Below are 19281 nucleotides of genomic sequence, written 5' to 3'. Positions count from 1 at the left end.
GAGAACTGGCTGACCTTGAACATGTGTTTCCTATTTTGGTACAGAATGTAAATAGAGAATAAACTATTTTACATAGATTTTGACTGGATTGAGATATAAGGGCTAATTTTTGTTATTTATGGAGTAAAATTTTCCTTATTTTACTGTGTAAAAAAAAAAAAAAAAAGTCATACAAAAGAAGAAAAAAATCAATAAAATGTCTAGAAAATTGACTTTGTTGTCTTTTTCTTTGAGAGCTGACAGTTATTAATTGCAAGAGTAAGCGCAATAAAGGACCACCATTACAAGTTATTTATTTTGTGAGAATTTTGAAAACTGAAATTACATTGTCTGCATATTCATCACTTTATTAAACTGTTGTTTGATACACTTCAAAGGTAAAATGTTCTATGTTATTAGCTCATACGTGACTTACCAGAAGTTCAGCCTGCTGAAGTCAGGAGGTTCCTAAATTCTCTATCCAATCCTCACATATTTGATACTGAAAAATTATGCAATATTTAAGTCTTTTTTTTTTTTTTCCACTTGACATGGAAGATCATAATTCCCTGTTTCGTGTAAAGGATTTGCCCTCATGATTCCCGTTTCAGCGGAAGGAATGTTGGCGTTGCCCTGCTGAGCCCCGAGCTGTTGGCTGTGACCGGACTCGGAGCTGGAGGAGCTGAGCTACCTTCACTGCTGTTCAGCGGGGATCAGTGATGCTGCTGGTACCCCAGCTAGCTGTAAGACTGAGATTTTTTTACATTATATTTATAATTACAAGTAATACATTCATATATATATATATATATTACTCTGATAAATGTCAAAGACATAACAACATTCCTCTAAAATGCAGAGTGGAGATGATTATATAATTAGGTTTTTTGGGGGTTTTTTGTTTTGTTTTGTTTTTCCTGCCTAAGCAATAGGTCAGTGAATATATAGAGAGATTAAAAAGAACCACTTGCCTTCCTCTCTGCTATTTTGGAAAATCAGATAAAGCAAAGCAAAAGTAGGTTACTCTTCTTTTTTGTTTGCCTTGTCTCAAAATAGGAGTCTCTCAAAAGGGTATTAAAGCTTATAAAATGTGCCCCTGTTCATTTCATAGATGGCTTTAACTCTGAAAAACATCAGGTATGTAAAGTTACCCAAGTACAGCTGTAAGGTTTAAAAACTTTTCTGTTTCTAAAATCAATGCCATTAGTAGCAAAATAAAAAAAAAAACAACCTGGTATATGAACCAGTTTGTGTTTAAAATTCAGAAGTGGAGAGAGAGATCTCTCTCCCAGAGCGTAAGATGCGTTGCTTAAGCTACAGCAGGACCGGGGTGTTCGTCCACAGTCTGGAAAGAGCTGGGGAGCTGCACTGGTGTCAGCCCAGTGGAGTTTCCTGGTGGAGTTAAAATGCAACCCAGTTTCAAATGCAATTTTACAGGACTTCTGTGCGTCTCTAGCGGTCATTTTCATGTGTATATAAAAAAAAGTCAAGTATCACAGAGGGTTTTTACTGTTACTTGTTACGTCCTCAAAATAACAGCATTGCAGAAACTGCAAGCTGGGTCACGCACACCCCTCCTTGTCAACCTCCGGTCCCCCCCTCTCAGCTAGTGCCAATTAATGACTGTGACTTGCTGAGAAATCCTGATGCTGACATAAATGTATGTGGTTATTCCAATTTTTTTTTTTCTGTATTTCAACAGAATATGGTAAGTTTAACACAGGTCAGACAACTACTGAGGATTCCTAGTGTCCTGAATCTGAATCAAACCCCACCCCCCCAAAACCCCTTCTTTCTCCTTTCCCTCGCCTCTCAAACTCTTTGATTTATACATCTGCTGAACATTGATGTGTGTCTGAGCACAGTAACAACACCTAGTTTTCCAAAGAAGCTTACACTGGGACACAAAATCAAGGAAGGACTAAATGTCACAAAATTCAAAATGTTACTTGTGTTTGAATTATGGAAACCCAACATTTGCCCACGTGATTGCATCTTATTGCTGTCTGTCCTTTTTTTTATTTTTACTATAAATTTTTCTGTTTGGATGTGTTCTTCAGTTTTTCAGCATCTTGTGCTGTTTTGTAAGTAATATTAGTCGGCAAAATGTTGAGGTTCACATGAGCTAGATAGAGCTCTTGTTCCGGAAATTACAAGGGGAACTGTTTTCAAACCACAAGAAAGTAATTTTAGGGAAATGCTCACATTACTAACTCAAATCAAATACTCTTAAATTGTACATTCATTTCCTATTCCTTGGGTATAATGTTGAAATTAAAGGCTTTTTTTTTTTTTTTACCCTCACAATGAGGATACTGAAATACATTCTTTGTTGCTTTTACAGCAAGCATTGTCACACAACCTGTTTCTCTACTTTATTTGCCATGGAGTGGACAGAAGTCCGGGGAAGATGAGGATGCAACCAGGTGAGGAGAGGGGATCTCTAAATGTGCTCTGGGTGGTTCTGCAGGCACGCGATGAAATCCTGGATCGACTGACCCTCATAGCAGATCTTGTAGATGGTTGTAAATAATGGAAACCTAAAAGAAGCACGTAGCAATGAAAATAATTTTAAAAGTTTATATAAACAATTCCATTCCATTTATAATGGGGAAAAAAATCTTTTCTTATTTGTTACATTAAAAGTGGAAAACTTTTATCGCTCTCTACAATGTAATTTTAACTTGGAGGTGCCTTTACTGGAAAACTCTACAGAGTGATTAAGAGGAGCTAGGGGCAATTCTTGGGCGTGACAGCAGAGAAAAGCTGTTTTGGAGACAAAATTCTTATTTGGTGTCTTTTATTTACAAAAAATCTTGAATTGCATATTCTGTTTTTCCTCCTGTGTTCAAAATGCATATATTATTTGCATTCGTTACTGATATCTAAAAGACTAAAAAGAATGAAAATGTCTAATGATTTTCTTTTCCTGGCTTAAAGGGTTCTTTCCCTCTCACAAGCTATCTTAGTCATTATGTGGTAAAAAATGAGTCCACTGAATGACTTGGAGCTGAGTGTGTAACTAAGCACAATTATAGGGATACTTATTAGATCAAGTTTTAATTTAAAGTTCACATCCTGTCAAAACGAGCTTTTCTTTTCCTTTCTCATTTTTGAAAGATAACGCCACTCAAATGTTCCGTATCTATTAATTCTAATAGTTTTGGGGGGGGGGGGGGGTTGTAAGCATTCATTTAGCGGTGTTTGACCTCTCAGTATTGCTAATGTATGAGAGGGAATGGGATGGAGGGAAGTTCAGCTTTTCTATTGTGTAAGCTGAGACAAAGGTTTCAAATTATAAATAATCTTACATCATCCCAAACAATTAGAAGTAATTTTTATCTCAGCATCATTTGTGGCACTGAAACATTGATATCAGCACATATTACCTATTCAATGCATATAAAAATTTTTTGTTTAGGAGTATGGTCCTGAATTTTATACTGAGATAAGCTAGTTAACATTTGCACTGAGAGCAGTATTGCTGCAAGCTGTGATGGTGATATACTGAGAACAAGAAGCCCTTTGACCCACAGACCATGTTTGCAAGCTGACTTTGCGTATGCCCTTCAATCCTGTTTAGGGGGACGGGGATGTCTGGGTAGCTCCTTTGGATTATTTCTTTGTTTCCTATATGTCTGTGGCTTGTTTCTTCTAACGCTGTTTAGCCTTCATCCCATTCTACTGAGCATGGCAATGAGGAGTCAGGTGAAGCTGAGCTCTAACGGTGGCCCAAGATGTAGAAAGCAGTTGTTGCAGAAATGAACAAGATAATTAAACATAAGTACCATTAAGGAGGTTATGAATCACTCAGAATTTGTTGTTGATTCAGTTGTTTTTTTTAAAATCAAAGCACTTACTTATCAAACAGATTTTTCTGTTTCAGAATCTTGTAGACTTCGGCTGAGGTCTGAGGACCTTGCAGCTTTTGTCCGTTCAGCATCTCATTTTCCAGTTCCTCAATGGACTAGAAGAGAGGAGACTGATTACTTGGATCAGAGGGGATACTGCTGCGATACCAGCAGTTATCGAGAAGGTAAACAGCTAGTGATGCCTTTGTAAAACACAGAGGACTTCGTGTTGCGTTAGTGTAAAATATTTCAAAATCCTCCTTACTTTTCCTGTGCGAGCAAAGGCTTCCGCTACTTTTCTGTTGCGTCCACCGTAGCAGGTTGTGATTAGATCAGCGACACCACAGCTTTCCAGAAAAGTGGCTATTGATACTGGTCCCTTGCAGAACATCTTGGCAAAGGCCACCATTTCCATAAGGCCCAAGCGTATAACTGCTGCCTTTGTGTTATCGCCAAAATCCAGTCCATCGCAGAAGCCAGCTCCCACTGCTACAATGTTCTAAAAACAGTTTAGTGTGAAATAACAGAGGAGGAAAGGAAACGGTCAGGTGAGACATGCAGTTTATCAGCGTGCACTCAGCTTAAGAAAGTCCTACACATTTGTCTTCACCCCATTCACAAGAAGGTTCAATTTCAAATGGCCATGAGTTCACATTATGAAGAAGGTGTACAGCTAATTACTGTCGAACAAAAGTAGCTGGGCTTCTAGAAGATTATTATAAAGTATTCGCTGTTATTCTAGTGGGCAAAAATCAAAGCAACTTGTTTAATATAGTAATATTGCAGTCACGTAGTGTGCATGCAATTAATGTTCCTTGGAACTGCTAGTTCCAAGTTGGGACTCACTGACCTTTCTGTTTTAACTATTTAAAATATCCCACATGGAGTCATGCCTTTCTAGGTTTTCTCTTTGGGCTTCTAATTTAATAATCTAATTTAATAGTAAAACAAATCTCTTGGGATCCTAAACATCTTCACAACTCCTCACCGTTGTCCTGCACACCTCTCCTCCCACCTCCCCTAAAGTCCCTAAATAAGCGTAGTTTCCTGTATATGAGCAATATGTCACCTGGTACTGCCGCTGAAGTGTTTGCTCCAGACATGTACGCGCCCCAGTGCAGATGTTTGGGGATTTTTTTAGCAAAGGCAATGCCAAAGCAATGATTTCAAGAAGATCAAAGACTGCCCACAAAGCAGAAAAAACCTCTCTCCCCTCTGTGCCTGTCCCCAGTTCCAGTCTGCGGCCAAAAGCAAAATCTAGGGGGTATTTGGTTTTGTGTGTAAAGAAACTCTTTCTTTTTTTTTCTTTTTTTTTCTTTTTTTTCTTTTTTTTTTTTTTTTTCTTTTTTTCTTTTTTTCCTTTTTTCTTTTTTTTGTTTTTTTCTTTTTTCTTTTTTTTTTTTTTTTTTCTTTTTTTTTTCTTTTTTTTTCTTTTTTTTTTCTTTTTTTTTTTTTTTTGGTACGTAAGGTTAAACAGGACCAATTCTTTCCTAGCCAGTAATCCTCCCTCATCCAAGGAAAGGTAAATTAGTGAAGTACTAATGATTAAATGTATAAAAAAGTACAATGGATCACAGGCTGGAGTCACTTCCAGGACAAGTAACAAACTCCAAATCTCACTCAGTGCCCCCTCATTGGAAACTTGGTGATTTCGGTATTGCTCTGATCCAGCCTGGGATCGCTGAACACCATACAGACATGCTGCCAACACAGAGCATGGCTTCTGATGCACACTTTCTAGCAGGTTACTACTTGAACTATGAAAATAAGTTATTAGTGGGAGCTACTGTATGTAGTAAGAGTCTTTGTTCCATTTGCTTACAATACGCAGACAAGAAAATACCGTGGACTAAAGTCTGACCTCAGAAGCAGAGGTGCCTCTGGTTAAATAAAGACAAAAATACAAATATTTTCAACTGCTTTGCCAGCACTTACATTTTTAAATAAATTTTCCCGTTTTAACAGATTGGAAAACGAACGTCTCGTCTGTGCTCACTCATACGGTGGCAGGACTCATGTGAGACCCTGTGGCTTACAGAAGACCCAGGTGAGGGTAGAATTTGGCCCTAATAAAAACATTTTAGTTTGAAATCACTCACTTTTAAGGCTCCACAAATCTCCACTGTATCAGAGTCAAGCACCACGGTAATCCTGAAATTGGGAGTCTGCATTAATTCTTTAAAGATCTCCCCTTGTTTTTCATCTTTGCACCCTGTGGGAAGGAAGGTTGGAAGTTAAAGCATTTTCATAGTGTTTCAGAGTAGGCACAATTAACTGAAACCTGAAATAAGGTCCTAGGGACTACTTTACTGTGACCCCAAAACCTGACTTGGTGGTGCTAAAAAAGAGATTGTGTAGTATCAGTTCCTGCTGCTGGAAGCCAGTGTTAAATGTGTGCGAGTCCCAGGGCATTAAGCATTGCTTAATATCTCTTTAAAGAGCTTGAAAGTAGATAGCCCCTAACACATCTTTCTGCCTGAGAAAGCTTGTGTAACCACAAACCTTGCTAAAGATAATAATCACAAATCGTTTTGTACAGCACAATGGTATAATTGCCGCTTTGAAAATGTAAAGCAGTGTAATTGCTAAGTATTATTATGGGGTGCAAATGATTAATGTCCAATTAATTCCCAATTACAGGAAGATCCACAGATGATGAAGTTGAATGTTGGCACTGCTGGAACATTTTTGTTACCAATTCTATTGAGGTGATGTATCATGTCATTACAGCGCTAGCCCTAGGTATTGGGAGGAGGGTAGAGAGCCCTCAGTGATAAAGGGGCTGAGGTTTGCCTTTATCCAGAGAGCCCCTGCCCAGCTGCGCAGAGACTTTTGAATGGAGTTTCACTTAATTTTTATACGAGGTAGCTTGGTTTCCTTCAGGGAGAGCTCGGCAGTGTGTTTTACTAGCCTGAGGCACCATGCTCTGGTACCTCTGGAGTTTCTGCCCCATCTCACAAGAAACTTTGGGTTTGCTTCTTGCTCTTAACAATAATTGATGTTGGGGGATACCCAGTCTCTTTGAGGTGGCTGTTTCTGGGCTGCGTGGCTTTCCATGAGGACAAAAGCAAGAGGCAAAGCTCTTTGCAGTGCTATCATCACAGCATGGCTTCAAACTGGGCCAGCAGAAGTTAAATTCCCCCCCCCCAAGAAAATCAATATTGCTCAACTCTCCTCATGGTGTCTAGTCCTATTTGTGCCTAGTTGCTCTGCCAGCAAGAAATGTCCAGCTGGTGCGGTGTTCACTGTTACTGTAACATTTGTAAGGAACAGTATTGCAACAACAATTTTTTTTTTCCTTCCCTAGCTATGGAATTTCTGCTGACTTAAAAAATCAATGGGTTTTAAAAAACTACTGGATGAACTTTCCAAGTCAAGTCAGACCTAGTTCTAGGAGGATCTGAGGCTGCGTCTTGGCAAGCAGGCTGAGTGAGAGGGAGGAACAGAGTGTTATTGGGGTTTTGTTGTTGTTGTTTGGGTTTGGTTTCTTGTTTTTGAAACAAAGAAATTTGAAGATGGAGAAATACACCTCAGGAGCATGAGCACGTACGAGCTTCTGATTACACTTCTCTATCTAGGCTGTATAGCGTATCAGCTGTACTCAGTGTTGAGCTTTAGAGACATAAAAGGTGGCTCTCGCCAGCTCCTACAGAAACAGGGTTAAGCTGTAATTTTTTAATGGTTTCAATTATCCCTCAGCACTGAAACCCACTATCAGTTTGGATCCAATCCTGCCAGCGCCAAATTCCCTGGAAATCATGCTGCCTCCTTGACTGAGCTCAGCGAGCACTGCGCCACTCAGGAACCACCTGGGACCCGTGCTGCCTCCAGAGGTTGTCTTTTTGCCCAGCCACAGGTGAAGTTAAACTACAGCGAGCGGCTCTAATTTGCTCTTTGCAATAGTTACCAATGGTGGTTTCACAGAACTTCTCATCAGCCACTTCTTTGGCAATGTTGGCCCCCATAAGCACACTGATTTCTATTTTCAGTTTCTCTCGAATGAGGTCAGATATGAGCTTCAGGCCGTCAGGACCCTCATCAATCCCCTGAATAAAAGATGATAGTCAAAACCAAGTTATTGGAATAGAAAAGACAGCAGCAGAGCACTGGTAAAGCAGAAACTGTCCTATTGCCTGCAGCTCTCTGGTTTTAATTGGAAGGATTTGGGTCTTATATTCACTAGCATTAGCCATTAATACAAATGCACTGGGTTTGTACTTTGGTAACTGCAAATTTAAGGCAAATTCTGGGAGAAGGTAGCGACAGTCAAGGTAACCCTGCAAGAGGCCTCACACCCAGAGCTGCTGTCCCGAGGCTTTCTTTGATGCTGTATTTTTCCTTTGTGTTAAACTCCTCTAGTACAGAACCAGACTGTTAAATTAAGCCTATAAGCAGTGGCTTTTTTGCAAGATCTAAGTATTAATCTGAGTGCTTCATTGGTATTAAGGAGTATACTGAACTGTCTCGGGGGTTTTTTTAAACTACAGAAAGAAGTAAATTTGCAGGAATTTCCTTCCTCTCTGCTGTATACTGCTGCTTGTGAGATAATTTCTATAGGGGGAAAAAAAGGGGAAGAGCTGGTATTGCGGTCTGAAAATTTTAATTACATTTCTTTCATTACAATTTTAAATTGGATATTTCCTGTAATGCAAGCAATAGAAGAAGCAGTAGACTATATTCTTATGCCTTGCTGCTGGCTTTAAGTTTAAGATTCTCTTAAAATATTAATTCCTCTTAAGATTTATCATAATCTGGTACCTCTAACCTTAAAAAGAGATTCCTCAATTCATGCTGGATTGAAATTACTTCAGTTCTGCAAAATCATTAGTGTTACTGTGCCGCTTTAATGCTGCCAAGGACAGCTTTAGCGTGTACTTGGAAGATGCACTTTAATCCAGCCTTTGTTCCAGTTAAGAGTTAATTGAGGCTGTAGTCTGATGAGTATTTTTTCTGGCAGCAGCGCCAGCTTACGCAGCCCTTCCTCTGCCCGTTTTCACTTCTGGGCTGGTCCAAGTGGGAACTGATCCAGGCTAAAGATGGTTGGCAAAGACAGTTATTCTTTGCCCGGCTGGGTTGCCCCATCCTTTTCGCTCTGTGGCCACACGAGCAGCAGAAGGCTGGCTAAGTTTTAACTCTTGCAGAAGGAAATGCTCATGTTTATGCAGAGCACGCAGCTGAGGACTGGAGCTCCTACCCTTAAGTTAAAGCTAGCTATTTACTCCGTACAGATGGAGATGACAACTTACCTTGATCAGGGAAATCCCAAATGTCCCGGGTTTTATCTGGCCTGCGATCTGCTCACAGATTCGTCCAACAAATTGATGTGGCAGAACAAACACTAAAATGTCTGCCCCGTTTGCTGCTTCCACCACGTCTGGTACAGCCACCTGGGACAAGAGTGATAACTGAAATGAGCCCCCTCATGCCAGGTAGGAATCCTCACACCTTGCAAGATACCAAAGTGCTAGCTCTTCATGCAAGCAATGGCAGCTCTCTTCTGAAATATCCAAAGTAGACTAACTATTTTAGGTTTGAATTTTTTATAATTTTGCTTTTAACTCGCTTCCCAGCCCAGCCCATGAGTAACCCCATGGTCCTGCTGGAATGAGTGGTAGCACCAGGGAGCATGGGAACAAAGCAGGGTGGTGAGACAGAGCTGCTTCTGGCAGTCTTTAGTTCCCATAGGTCACCAGCCGAGAGCTACTGAGGAATAGACTATATCAAAAGGCAGAGATTTTTATCATATTTGGGGTGGGATGGGTTGTTTGGTTTAAATACATAGTAACTTGACCATTAGTTAGAGAAATTTACCCAACATGCTTACTAACTAGCAAGCCGTATCTTCCTCCAAATGCTAGTGTTACTCAGAACAATTCCAGCCAGGCCGCACAGGCAGCGGCAGGTGACTTTGAGCCTGCTACCACAAGCAGTTTACACACAGATCAAACATCGCCCTTGGAGCACACTGCCTTAGAGAAAGTGGGATTCCTGGTGGGAGAACCAGAACTGCTGCCAGCAATGCAGCTTCTCTGGGAAAACAGCAAAGTGGGAGCGGGGCAGAGGCTGGCAATGCTGTACAGGCAGTGCTCCTGTCTCTCCAAAATGTCGCAGAGCAACGCAAGGAAAAAATTAGATTGGTTTGATGGGTTTTTTTCCTCAGTCAGACATGAAGGTGTGAGGGTCCCTCCAGGCTTTACTGCAACCAGCTGATTTCTGCTGGTAAAGCCTCAGACTTTGCTATAGACAGGATGAGACTGATCTCAAGTGATGACAAGCCTGTTGATCTGCTAGAGGGTTGTAAAAACAACAGTCACAAGTCAGTTGTAACCCAGGAGAACTGTGTGCCAAGTTCAAACCACGGGAGTGCAAATATGCAATTGCAGCACTAAATGGAGTACTAAATATAACCACTCTCCAAGCAAGGAGACCCACCACGTGCAGTGTCTTAACTTCCTTTTACAACTGCAACCGTTGTAGAAATGCAGTGCTACTTTCTTTAATTCACAAACTAGTGGCATTTGGCAAAATCTCAAACATCCCAAAACTGTCACCTTGCTTGCTTCAGTAGCAGTAAATTATCTAAGCTGATTAATTTAAGTAGAGATGCATAACTTGGTATTTTAAATGTTCATGAAAATTAAATACCTTATATTTTTGGTGGAATTTACAGCATTATTAATTATAGCAGTGTGTTGCTATCCTGAAATCACCCATGAGCCGAGAGCTCATTATTCATCTCCTTGTAAGCCACAGCTGTTAGCTGTGCTGTTGATTTATTTTTTAGAAGAAAGGAGAGCAGTAGCTTTCTCTCTTTTTTCCCAGATGATGTTGTGGGTTTGAAATATCTCAGCTCTGTGTAGACAGATTTCTGCCTGCCATTTCTAGAGTTATGCTGATTCCTGCCAGAGAGGAGGATGCTGCATTACCAGCACCCAACACAGTTGGGTATTTGAAGTTGCGTGTGACATAGAAGACAAACAGAAGTCACAGAAGTGAGTTATGTTCCAGTGATTTATCTGTCAATGATGGAGTGAGTTAGGTGGAAAACCAGAAGGAAGCAGTGAATTATTTCCTCACTTTAATTTTGCCAGATGTTGTCTCCCTTATTTTTATTTTTTATATTTCAGTGATTTCTTTTTTTTTTTTTTTTAACTTACCACATTTTTGGGTATCTTGTATCCAGGCAGATATTTAACATTTTCGTGTTCCTCGTTGATTATTTCTGAGAGTTTCCTTCCATTGATGATCTCTTCAAATACCCACATCTTGACAGTAGGATCAAATCTGTTGGACTTCTGGACATTTTTGCCAATGATTCTTGCTATGGCTGATCCCCTTTAAAAAAACAAAAATTGAGATCATTAATAGGAAACAAATAGTTTTATTGTCAATTGGAAACACAAACTACTTTCAACATAATAACTGAAAAAAGGCCTGTGCTATAAAGCTGTTCAAGTGTGCTTGCTACATTTCTTAGAAAGCTTTATCCACTACCATCCACCAAACCCCCCTCAGTTTAAAAACACAGAAAGTAGAACCAGAAAAAACGTAACTGTAATAAGGGATCTGAAGTCATATCAAAGATTATAAAGTGGGAGCATGATGAGCCATCAACAGTACTAAAAATACAGTATCTGGGATTAAAATTTCTCTTGCTCCTCAGATAATTCTTTTTTTCTGAAGACCAACAAATGTAAAATAATCCAGGCAGTAAAGCAGAGCTGAAGGATCTTGCTGTGACAGATTTTGCACATCTCATCTAAAATGGATGCATCCCACTTTCCTACCAATAACCAAACAGTTGCAATAAGGATTTTATGTACGAGCTAAATCCTCAGAAATTGTTCTTTTCTTTAAAGCAAAAAAAAAAAATCTTCAACCTGATGTTTTCTCTTTATTTGTTGTTCTAATTATCACTATAACAGGATTTGTAATAGTTACAGCCTGAGGATATTTTAACCATCCAGTTTACTTCAGTCATGCTGAGCATTTTTTAATCTCAGTTCAGACAATTTTATTTCCCCATCACCACTGCAGCCTTGCAAACATTCACTTATTTTTCTCAGCAACAGAGAATTAAAAACCTTGCAGAAAATACTGGAAGCATTGCTTAATGCTCTTTAAATTACATGAGGAGGAGGAGGGGTGATTATTTTTACTCCTCTGCTCCCTCTTTCCATTTTAATGCTACTTTAATCTTCCAAGTACTGGCCATTTTGCTAAGACAACTGAAAGAGGAGCTCCAGTTGCAACACTCTTATCCTCTAACCCACTTGTAGCACACTTGCAATGCCGAGCGTGAGCAGGATTCAGCCGTCGTCTGTTTTCTGGAACTGATAAAGGTCTCGAGTACATCCGAGACGAAGTCCGGGTAGGTGTGTGTTGTCAGTGGTTCAAAGGGAAACCACGTGGTAACTGGCTCCCCTTGGCTCAATCACATTTTTAATGTAACAGGTTTGCACAAGGCTGAATTGCTCAATAAGTAATAAAAGACTAAGGGCTTCATCTTAATCTTTAATGATAAAGAAATCCTACTGAGATCAGGTTTCACTTTGCTCAGTGTTGACTATATGCTATAACCTGAATTGCTGTAATGCTTTTGGGGTGGGTTTTTTTTGTTTAGGTTGGGGTTTTGGGGGTTTGTTTTTGTTTCTTTTTTAAAGGGATGATTGAGTTTGGGCCTTTAAAATATTTAGGGAAATGTTTTAGGGGTGAACCTTTACCATAAGAGTTCTACTTTTTTGAAAGAAAGGCATAGTCCTATGATGTGTTCATATGATCTTTAAAATTACTTACATTCTGGTTCTCTTACCCTGCTATCAACAGAGAGCACAATCAAGGCCTGAGCTGAGGATGAATTGTGGCTCAACACAAGAAATGTGTATTAAGAAGAAAAGTTATTTTTATGGATAAACCTGAGACCTAAATTCATTGTCCAGGTTACGCTGGAGACTCCGATCAGAGGATACAGCCTCTGTTTTATTTCGTCCATTTGAAATTCAGTCTCCGCTGATCAGCCTTGGGAAGAAGAGGAATTGCTTTGTCTGTGAAGGCAGAGTGCGGCAGACTACACAGGCTTGGCAGAAGAGGGCTGCTCATGCAAACAAAACTGAGGACGCTCATGTATAAAGACTTTGCCATGGTTTTAGTTTCTCCAAAATTCAATTTAGTGAAGAATAATAGAAGAGATCCACTCTTTTTAGATAATTTTTAGAAGTAAGTGAAAACTGCCAATCAGGGTTTTTTTTCCCCAATTATGTTAATTCATGTTCGAAGTGATTTACATATTGCTAAGAAAAAGAAAGCTTTTATCTGGAGTTTTTCTATCAGTACAATGAGAAAGCTTTGATGTAGACTAACTCAAATAAGACCTATTATTTACGTATGTGAATATGAAAGTGTTTGTGACATACATCAGATCTGGTGGAAAAAATAGAGCTTAACAGACCCCAGCTAGTCCCTTCCCTATACAAAGGGCAGTCAAATATACTTATGTTGCTCCTAATAGTTTTCCTGAGGAGGTCCTGAAGACCTCAGCAGTGGCAGGTCTCTTCCCTTCCCCAGCCAGCCCATCCCAGGACTTTCCTATCATTAGCATTAGAAAGATCATCCTCACATTTAACCTAAGTCTTTCTTACTGCAGTTTAACCCCATTTCTATTCTAGAAGGGTGGAATATTGTTTTTCTCCTTTAGATGCTTGAAGATAGAATCATAGAATCGTTTAGGTTGGAAAAGACCTTTAAGATCATTACTGTCAGTCCTACTGTCAACCTAGCACTGCCAAATCAAACCACTAAACCATGTCCCTAAGCACCACATCTACAGGTCTTTTAAATACCTCCAGGGACGGTGACTCCACCACTTCCCCGGGGCAGCCTGTTCCAATGCTTGACAACCCTTTCAGTGAAGAAATTGTTCCTAATATCTAATCTAAACCTCCCCTGACGCAACTGGAGGCCGTTTCCTCTTGTCCTATCACTTATCACATGGGAGAAGAGACCAACACCCACCTCACCACAACCTCCTTTCAGGCAGTTGTTGAGAGCGATAAGGTCTCCCCTCAGCCTCCTCCTCTCCAGACTAAACAACCCCAGTTCCCTCAGCTGCTCCTCATCAGACTTGTGCTCCAGACCCTTCAGCAGCTTCGTTGCCCTTCTCTGGACACGCTGCAGCACCTCAATGTCTTTCTTGTAGTGAGGGGCCCAAAACGGAACACAGTACTCGAGGTGCGGCCTCACCAGAGCTGAGTACAAGGGCACAATCACTGTCCTAGTCCTGCTGGCCACACTATGTCTGATACAAGCCAGGATGCTGTTGGCCTCCTCGGCCCCCTGGGCACACTGCTGGCTCATGTTCAGCAGGCTATCAACTGATACCTCTGGGTCCTTTTGCACTGGGCAGCTTTCCAGCCACTCTGCCCCAAGCCTGTAGCGTTGCCTGGGGTTGTTGTGACCCAAGAGCAGGACCCGGCACTGAGCCTTGTTGAACCTCATACTGTTGGCCTTGGCCCATCGATCCAGCCTGTCGAGATCCCTCTGCAGAGCCTTCCTACCCTCGAGCAGATCAACACTCCTGCCCAACTTGGTGTTGTCTGCCAGCTTACTGAGGGTGCACTCAATCCCCTCGTCCAGATCATTGATAAAGACATTAAAGAGAACTGGCCCCAGCACTGAGCCCTGGGGAACACTGCTTGTGACTGGCCACCAACTGGATTTAACTCCATTCACCACAAATCTTTGGGCATGGCCATCCAGGCCCTTTTTTACCCTGCAAAGAGTACATCTGTCCAAGCTGTGAGCAGGCAGTTTCTGAAGGAGAATGTTAGGGGAAACAGTGTCAAAAGCTTTACTAAAGTCCAGGTAGACAACATCCACAGCCTGTCCCTCATCCACTAAGTGGATCACCTTGTCATAGAATGAGATCAGGTTAGTCAAGCAGGTCTTGCCTTTCATAAACCCATGGTGACTGGGCCTGATCACCTGGTTGTTCTGTACGTGCCACATGATGGCACTCAAGATGATCTGCTCCATAACCTTCCCCAGCACTGAGGTCAGACTGACAGGCCTGTAGTTCCCCAGATCCTCTTTCCACCCTTCTTGCAGATGGGCATCACATTTGCTAACTTTCATTCAACTGGGACCTCCCCGGTTAGCCAGGACAGCTGATAAATGATGGAAAGTGGCTTGGTGAGCACTTCCACCAGCTCCCTCAGTACCCTTGGTTAGATCCCATTGGCCCAATAGACTTGGGTGTGTCCAAGTGGTGTAGCAGATTGTTAACCATTTCCCCTCGGATTATGGGGGCTTCAATCTGCTCCCTGTCCCTGTCTTCCAGCTCAGGGGGCTGGGTACGCAGAGCACAGCTGGTCTTGCTATTAAAGACTGAGGCAAAGATGATCATGTCTTCTTCCAGTCTCTTTCTTAGCCAACCATCCCAAGTTTTTAAATTATAGTATCGGTCAGGTTGGAAGGGACCATGAGAGGTCTCCAAAGCAGGAAGAACACTGAGTTCAGATGGGTTGCTCAGGCCTTTGTTCAGTTGAGTCTTGAAAACCCTCCAAGGACCACCTCCTCTTTGGGCAACCTGCCCCGATGCTTTATTATTCTCATAGGATTGTGGGGGTTTTTTCCCCTCCTGTCTTTATATTTTGAGTGAGACCATCCTATGGTTCAGTTTATGACCACTGGCTCTTGTTTTCCTTCCGTGCACCTCCATAAAAAGCCTGGCCATCTGTCCATGTTGAAGACGAGAACCTACTTCAGCTTGGATCTTCGTTGAGGACTTTGGAGTCCAAATGAATCTAAGAAGATTGGGAGAGCTTTTGGATTCTGAAGGGTCAGGTAGTGAATTAAACCTCTATTTTTAAAAACAGATAACTGAACCATGATTAACGTAAACACAAACCCTCCTGCACCTGGCTGGCAACCACAAAATGTGGAGCAGCACTTGCTTCGCTTAACCACATCACTCATGAGCCTCCTGGCAGTGTTGACTTAGTGAGTCCCTGTGACCTGCTGAACTTCTGCAGCTGACACGAGCTATTGCAACATGCTGTGTCACATGTCAACCGTGTTTCTGAGCTGCAGTCTGAACTGTCACCCAAATATTCAGGAGGAACATAAGAAAAAAATGTTTGGCAAAGATAAACATTATATTTCTATGTTATGCTAAGACAACCTGCCCTGCCACAGAGCCTAGGAATAGATGTGATCTAAACATCAGAGCACAATGTTTATCTCTTCCCCAAAGATTTTACAGTCTACGTATATGGTGGGAAGCAAGAGATGGGCCTAGGCAGACAGGTGGTATGAGTAAGTAGATGGTATTGAATGAGCTGGGGTCTCTGTATCCCCATGGCATAACTCTAAGTTTGTAGGTACACATTGTGAAAAAAGAAAAGTCCTTAAAGTACAGATCTGAAGGAAGACAGCTAAGTGGCTTTGGAGAATGCCTTATGGCAAGGGGACAACCTGAGAAAGGCAGGAGATGCTTGCTTGAGGGTGCAGCAAGAGAATGATGAAGGCTGTCACCATGGGCTGACCAAAGATAAAAGCTGACTCCCAGACGTGCAGCCACGGCTGTTGAGAGGCTTGGAAGTGACAACGAGCTGTCCGCACAGGCTTGGATACCTGTGGTTAGGGTGAGGGAGAAGAGGGTGGCAAGGGAGGGACACAAGCCCTGGAATGACACGGTGAAAGCGGCAGTTGGGGAAATGCTGGTGCACAAATGACGGAGCAGGGCTGCGTCTGTCAGGGCCAGAGAAAGCCAGATGTGTGGTGATGAGTTCCCAGAGAAGACTTAGCTGTGCAGTTACATGCGAAAGGCTGTATCTGAGAGATGTCATGCCCAAGGAGCCTGTGATCTGGAAAGAGGGCACGTGTGGGGGCTCAGAAAGCAGCGGACAGGTTTTGCAAGGCAAGAAGGCAAAGAGCCATACTTTAACTATGCGTGTTGTCAGCAGCTCACAAGCAACCACTCCCTCACCTATTGATTTTTTTTGGAATTCGCTTCCACTTAGCTGTCAGATATTTTAAAAATCTTAAGGAGTTTGCTCTCCTTGTACGAAAACAACCCACAGAACTACCTGGAGGCTGGGTTTGCTAATCCCAAATGCATGCACATACATCTCGTTCTGTTTGTGCTCAGCTTACATAAACGGTACGAAAAGTAAGATGCGAAGTCCAGTTTACTGACTTCAGTGGGGTCTGGAGCTCTGGAGAGCCGCGCTTTTGTCCAGGCTAGAAGGGACTGAGCAGTAGCAGATATATTCTTATGAATGGGGATAAGGATAAACGAGGGACTTGACCACAATGCTTGTAGAAGGTTGCATCTGCACCAAGATGCAAGCCGACATGCTGAGGAGGCTGGAAGTGAAAGGTGCCAATAAATCATGGCTTTAAATGAAGCCTGTGCCCCAGTTCCTTCAAAGGAATACAAAGGGCACCACGGCTCTCCTCACTACTCCAAGCTTACATCTGAGCTGCCGGGGCCCTGCCACAGGCGCACAGAGGCACAGCTCTGGTGCTCCCCGGAATCTCGCTGTCCTGTCACCAGGCTTTACACGGTTCACACACCCCAGCGATGAGGAGCCGTGCTTTTCCAGCGCTCGCTGGCTGGCGCATCTCTCCGGGACGAGGGTCCCTGCCCAAGGAGCGCACCAGGCTGAGGCAGGAGCAGATCGGGACGGCGACCGTGGGTTCAGGACCATGGAGACCCTCGGCCGCCCGCCGGACCTGTTGCGAAGACCTCGGCAGCGGCCGGGGGGGAGCCGGCCCGGGGCACGGCACGGCACGGCACGACACGGCACGGCACGGCACGGCAGTACCGGTGTGCCGCCCGCGGCGGGGGTGGGGGGGGGGGGGGAAGGAGGAACAGGAAAAGGGGAGGAAAAAAGGAAAGAAATGGGGAAAAAAGGGAAAGGAGGAGGGCAGAGGAGAGGAGGGAGGATGGGGGGGGGGCCCCGCGCTGCGGCACTCACCAGTTCCCCGAGCCGACGATGCAGACGCGGAGCGGCGACATGCTGCGGGCTGCCCTCCCGCCCGGCGCTGCTGCCGGCGGCTCGGCTCGGCGCGGTTCTGCTCGGCGCGGCTCTTGCTCGGCCCGGCCCGGCCTGGCGCGGCCCGCCTGCCAGCACCGCCCCTCCCGGCCCGGCCCCCGGCGCCTGCGGGAGAAACGGGCGTGAGCGGGCGGCGGCCCCGGCGGCAGTGCCAGCCCCCCCCGGCTCCGCCTGCAGCACCGGCGGCTTTTCTGTCCGGGTCGGTCCTTGCCTCGAGGGGCTGCCCTACGAGGGTCGACTGAGAGCGGGGGGGGATTCAGTGCCCTGGAGGGGGGCATGGGAAAAATGATGCCTTCTCCGAAATTCACGGGGATGAGAACCTGCGTGGGGAAGGGGGGGGCCGGCACTGCTTGTGGTGTGGGATCTTCCTGCCCATCGGCAGCCCCGAGGGTTTCTGCAGGGTGGGTAAGGTGGTGAGGTGTGGGAGGGATACAGGCTGGGCCCTTAGGGGCAGTGAGAAACATCTCACGGTCCCACCTGTCCTGCCAGACAGACACATTACAGCTTAAATTCTCCGACAGATGAGGACCACACCAGAGGAAGGTTATGAGTGCATCTGCAGAGCCAAATTCAGCTGATAAATCATGGACTATATCACAGTTCTTAATATGGGACAGCACATAAAAGTTATCTGCAAGGAAGGATGAAATGGAGTGTTGTTCCTTTACCCCTATGTGGGCTAACCACGCATAATGCCCTACAAATGCCCACATTTTACCTCTCAACCCTACACTACACCCTCTCTCCTCTGCAAAGCAGCCTTCTCTCTCAGTTTTGAGCCAGAGCTGCATTTGCCACCTTCCCTGCACTTCCACTCCTGCTTCCCCTCGTCCTGCCGTGCCCAGGCTCCCTTCCCCACGGGGGGCTGAGGCTCAGTGGTGACTGCATCTGCTGCCCTCGCACCGGGGCACGGCTTGGTGGGTTTCGGACTCTGTGTGATGAGGAGGCCTGACCCCGTGATTCACAGAGGGAGGCTGGCCGCCAGGGTTTCAGAAGCCCGTGGGTGTTTCTGGAGGTACACATATGCTCAGCTCGTCTGCTGTCAGCTTTGTCAGCTCAGCTATTTGGCGCTTCCTGACAGCGGTGAGTGTGTTTGGGGACATGACAAACAAACTAGAGCAAAATCCTGCAAAATATCTTGAGAAAATGACCAGGACATGTTCCTGAAAAGTGTAACTGGGACCCTGGGCATGTGTGAAGCCTGATGGGGAACTCTGCAAGAAGAGGCGTTTACCCACATGCACAGTTTGAGCACAGCCAAGGCACAAGAGCCTTCCTCCAGTTCCAGGTGCATTTCCTCCGGTCTCCTGCTTGTTCACCATGATTTGCCCTTTCCCTGGCTGTAGAGCTCCTCTGTCCCTCTTGGCTCTCTTCGCCCTTTAACTTATTCCCCC

General features: G+C 43.8%; 1 protein-coding gene and 1 long non-coding RNA gene across 2 annotated transcripts; one reads left to right on the top strand and one right to left on the bottom strand.

Annotated features, from left to right (window-relative positions):
- Nucleotides 1-268: 268 nt before the first annotated feature.
- On the bottom strand, nucleotides 269-17992 carry LOC104629245 (glycerol-3-phosphate dehydrogenase [NAD(+)], cytoplasmic). Its single transcript, XM_075757118.1, has 8 exons — nucleotides 17810-17992; nucleotides 10988-11165; nucleotides 9077-9217; nucleotides 7738-7876; nucleotides 5930-6042; nucleotides 4096-4329; nucleotides 3840-3946; nucleotides 269-2519 (listed from the first exon to the last, which is right to left on the bottom strand). Exons 1-8 carry the CDS (start codon nucleotides 17848-17850, stop codon nucleotides 2423-2425), a joined length of 1050 nt encoding a protein of 349 aa, XP_075613233.1. The 5' UTR covers nucleotides 17851-17992; the 3' UTR covers nucleotides 269-2422.
- On the top strand, nucleotides 3895-7638 carry LOC142602386 (uncharacterized). The gene is made up of 3 exons (XR_012836174.1): nucleotides 3895-4015; nucleotides 6471-6538; nucleotides 7530-7638. It is a non-coding gene; the product is annotated as an uncharacterized LOC142602386 (long non-coding RNA).
- Nucleotides 17993-19281: the final 1289 nt, after the last annotated feature.

This window comes from Balearica regulorum, chromosome 6 (assembly GCF_011004875.1).
Source record: "Balearica regulorum gibbericeps isolate bBalReg1 chromosome 6, bBalReg1.pri, whole genome shotgun sequence".
Taxonomy (NCBI): Eukaryota; Metazoa; Chordata; class Aves; order Gruiformes; family Gruidae; genus Balearica; species Balearica regulorum.
This window is presented reverse-complemented; position numbering and strand designations above follow the sequence as displayed.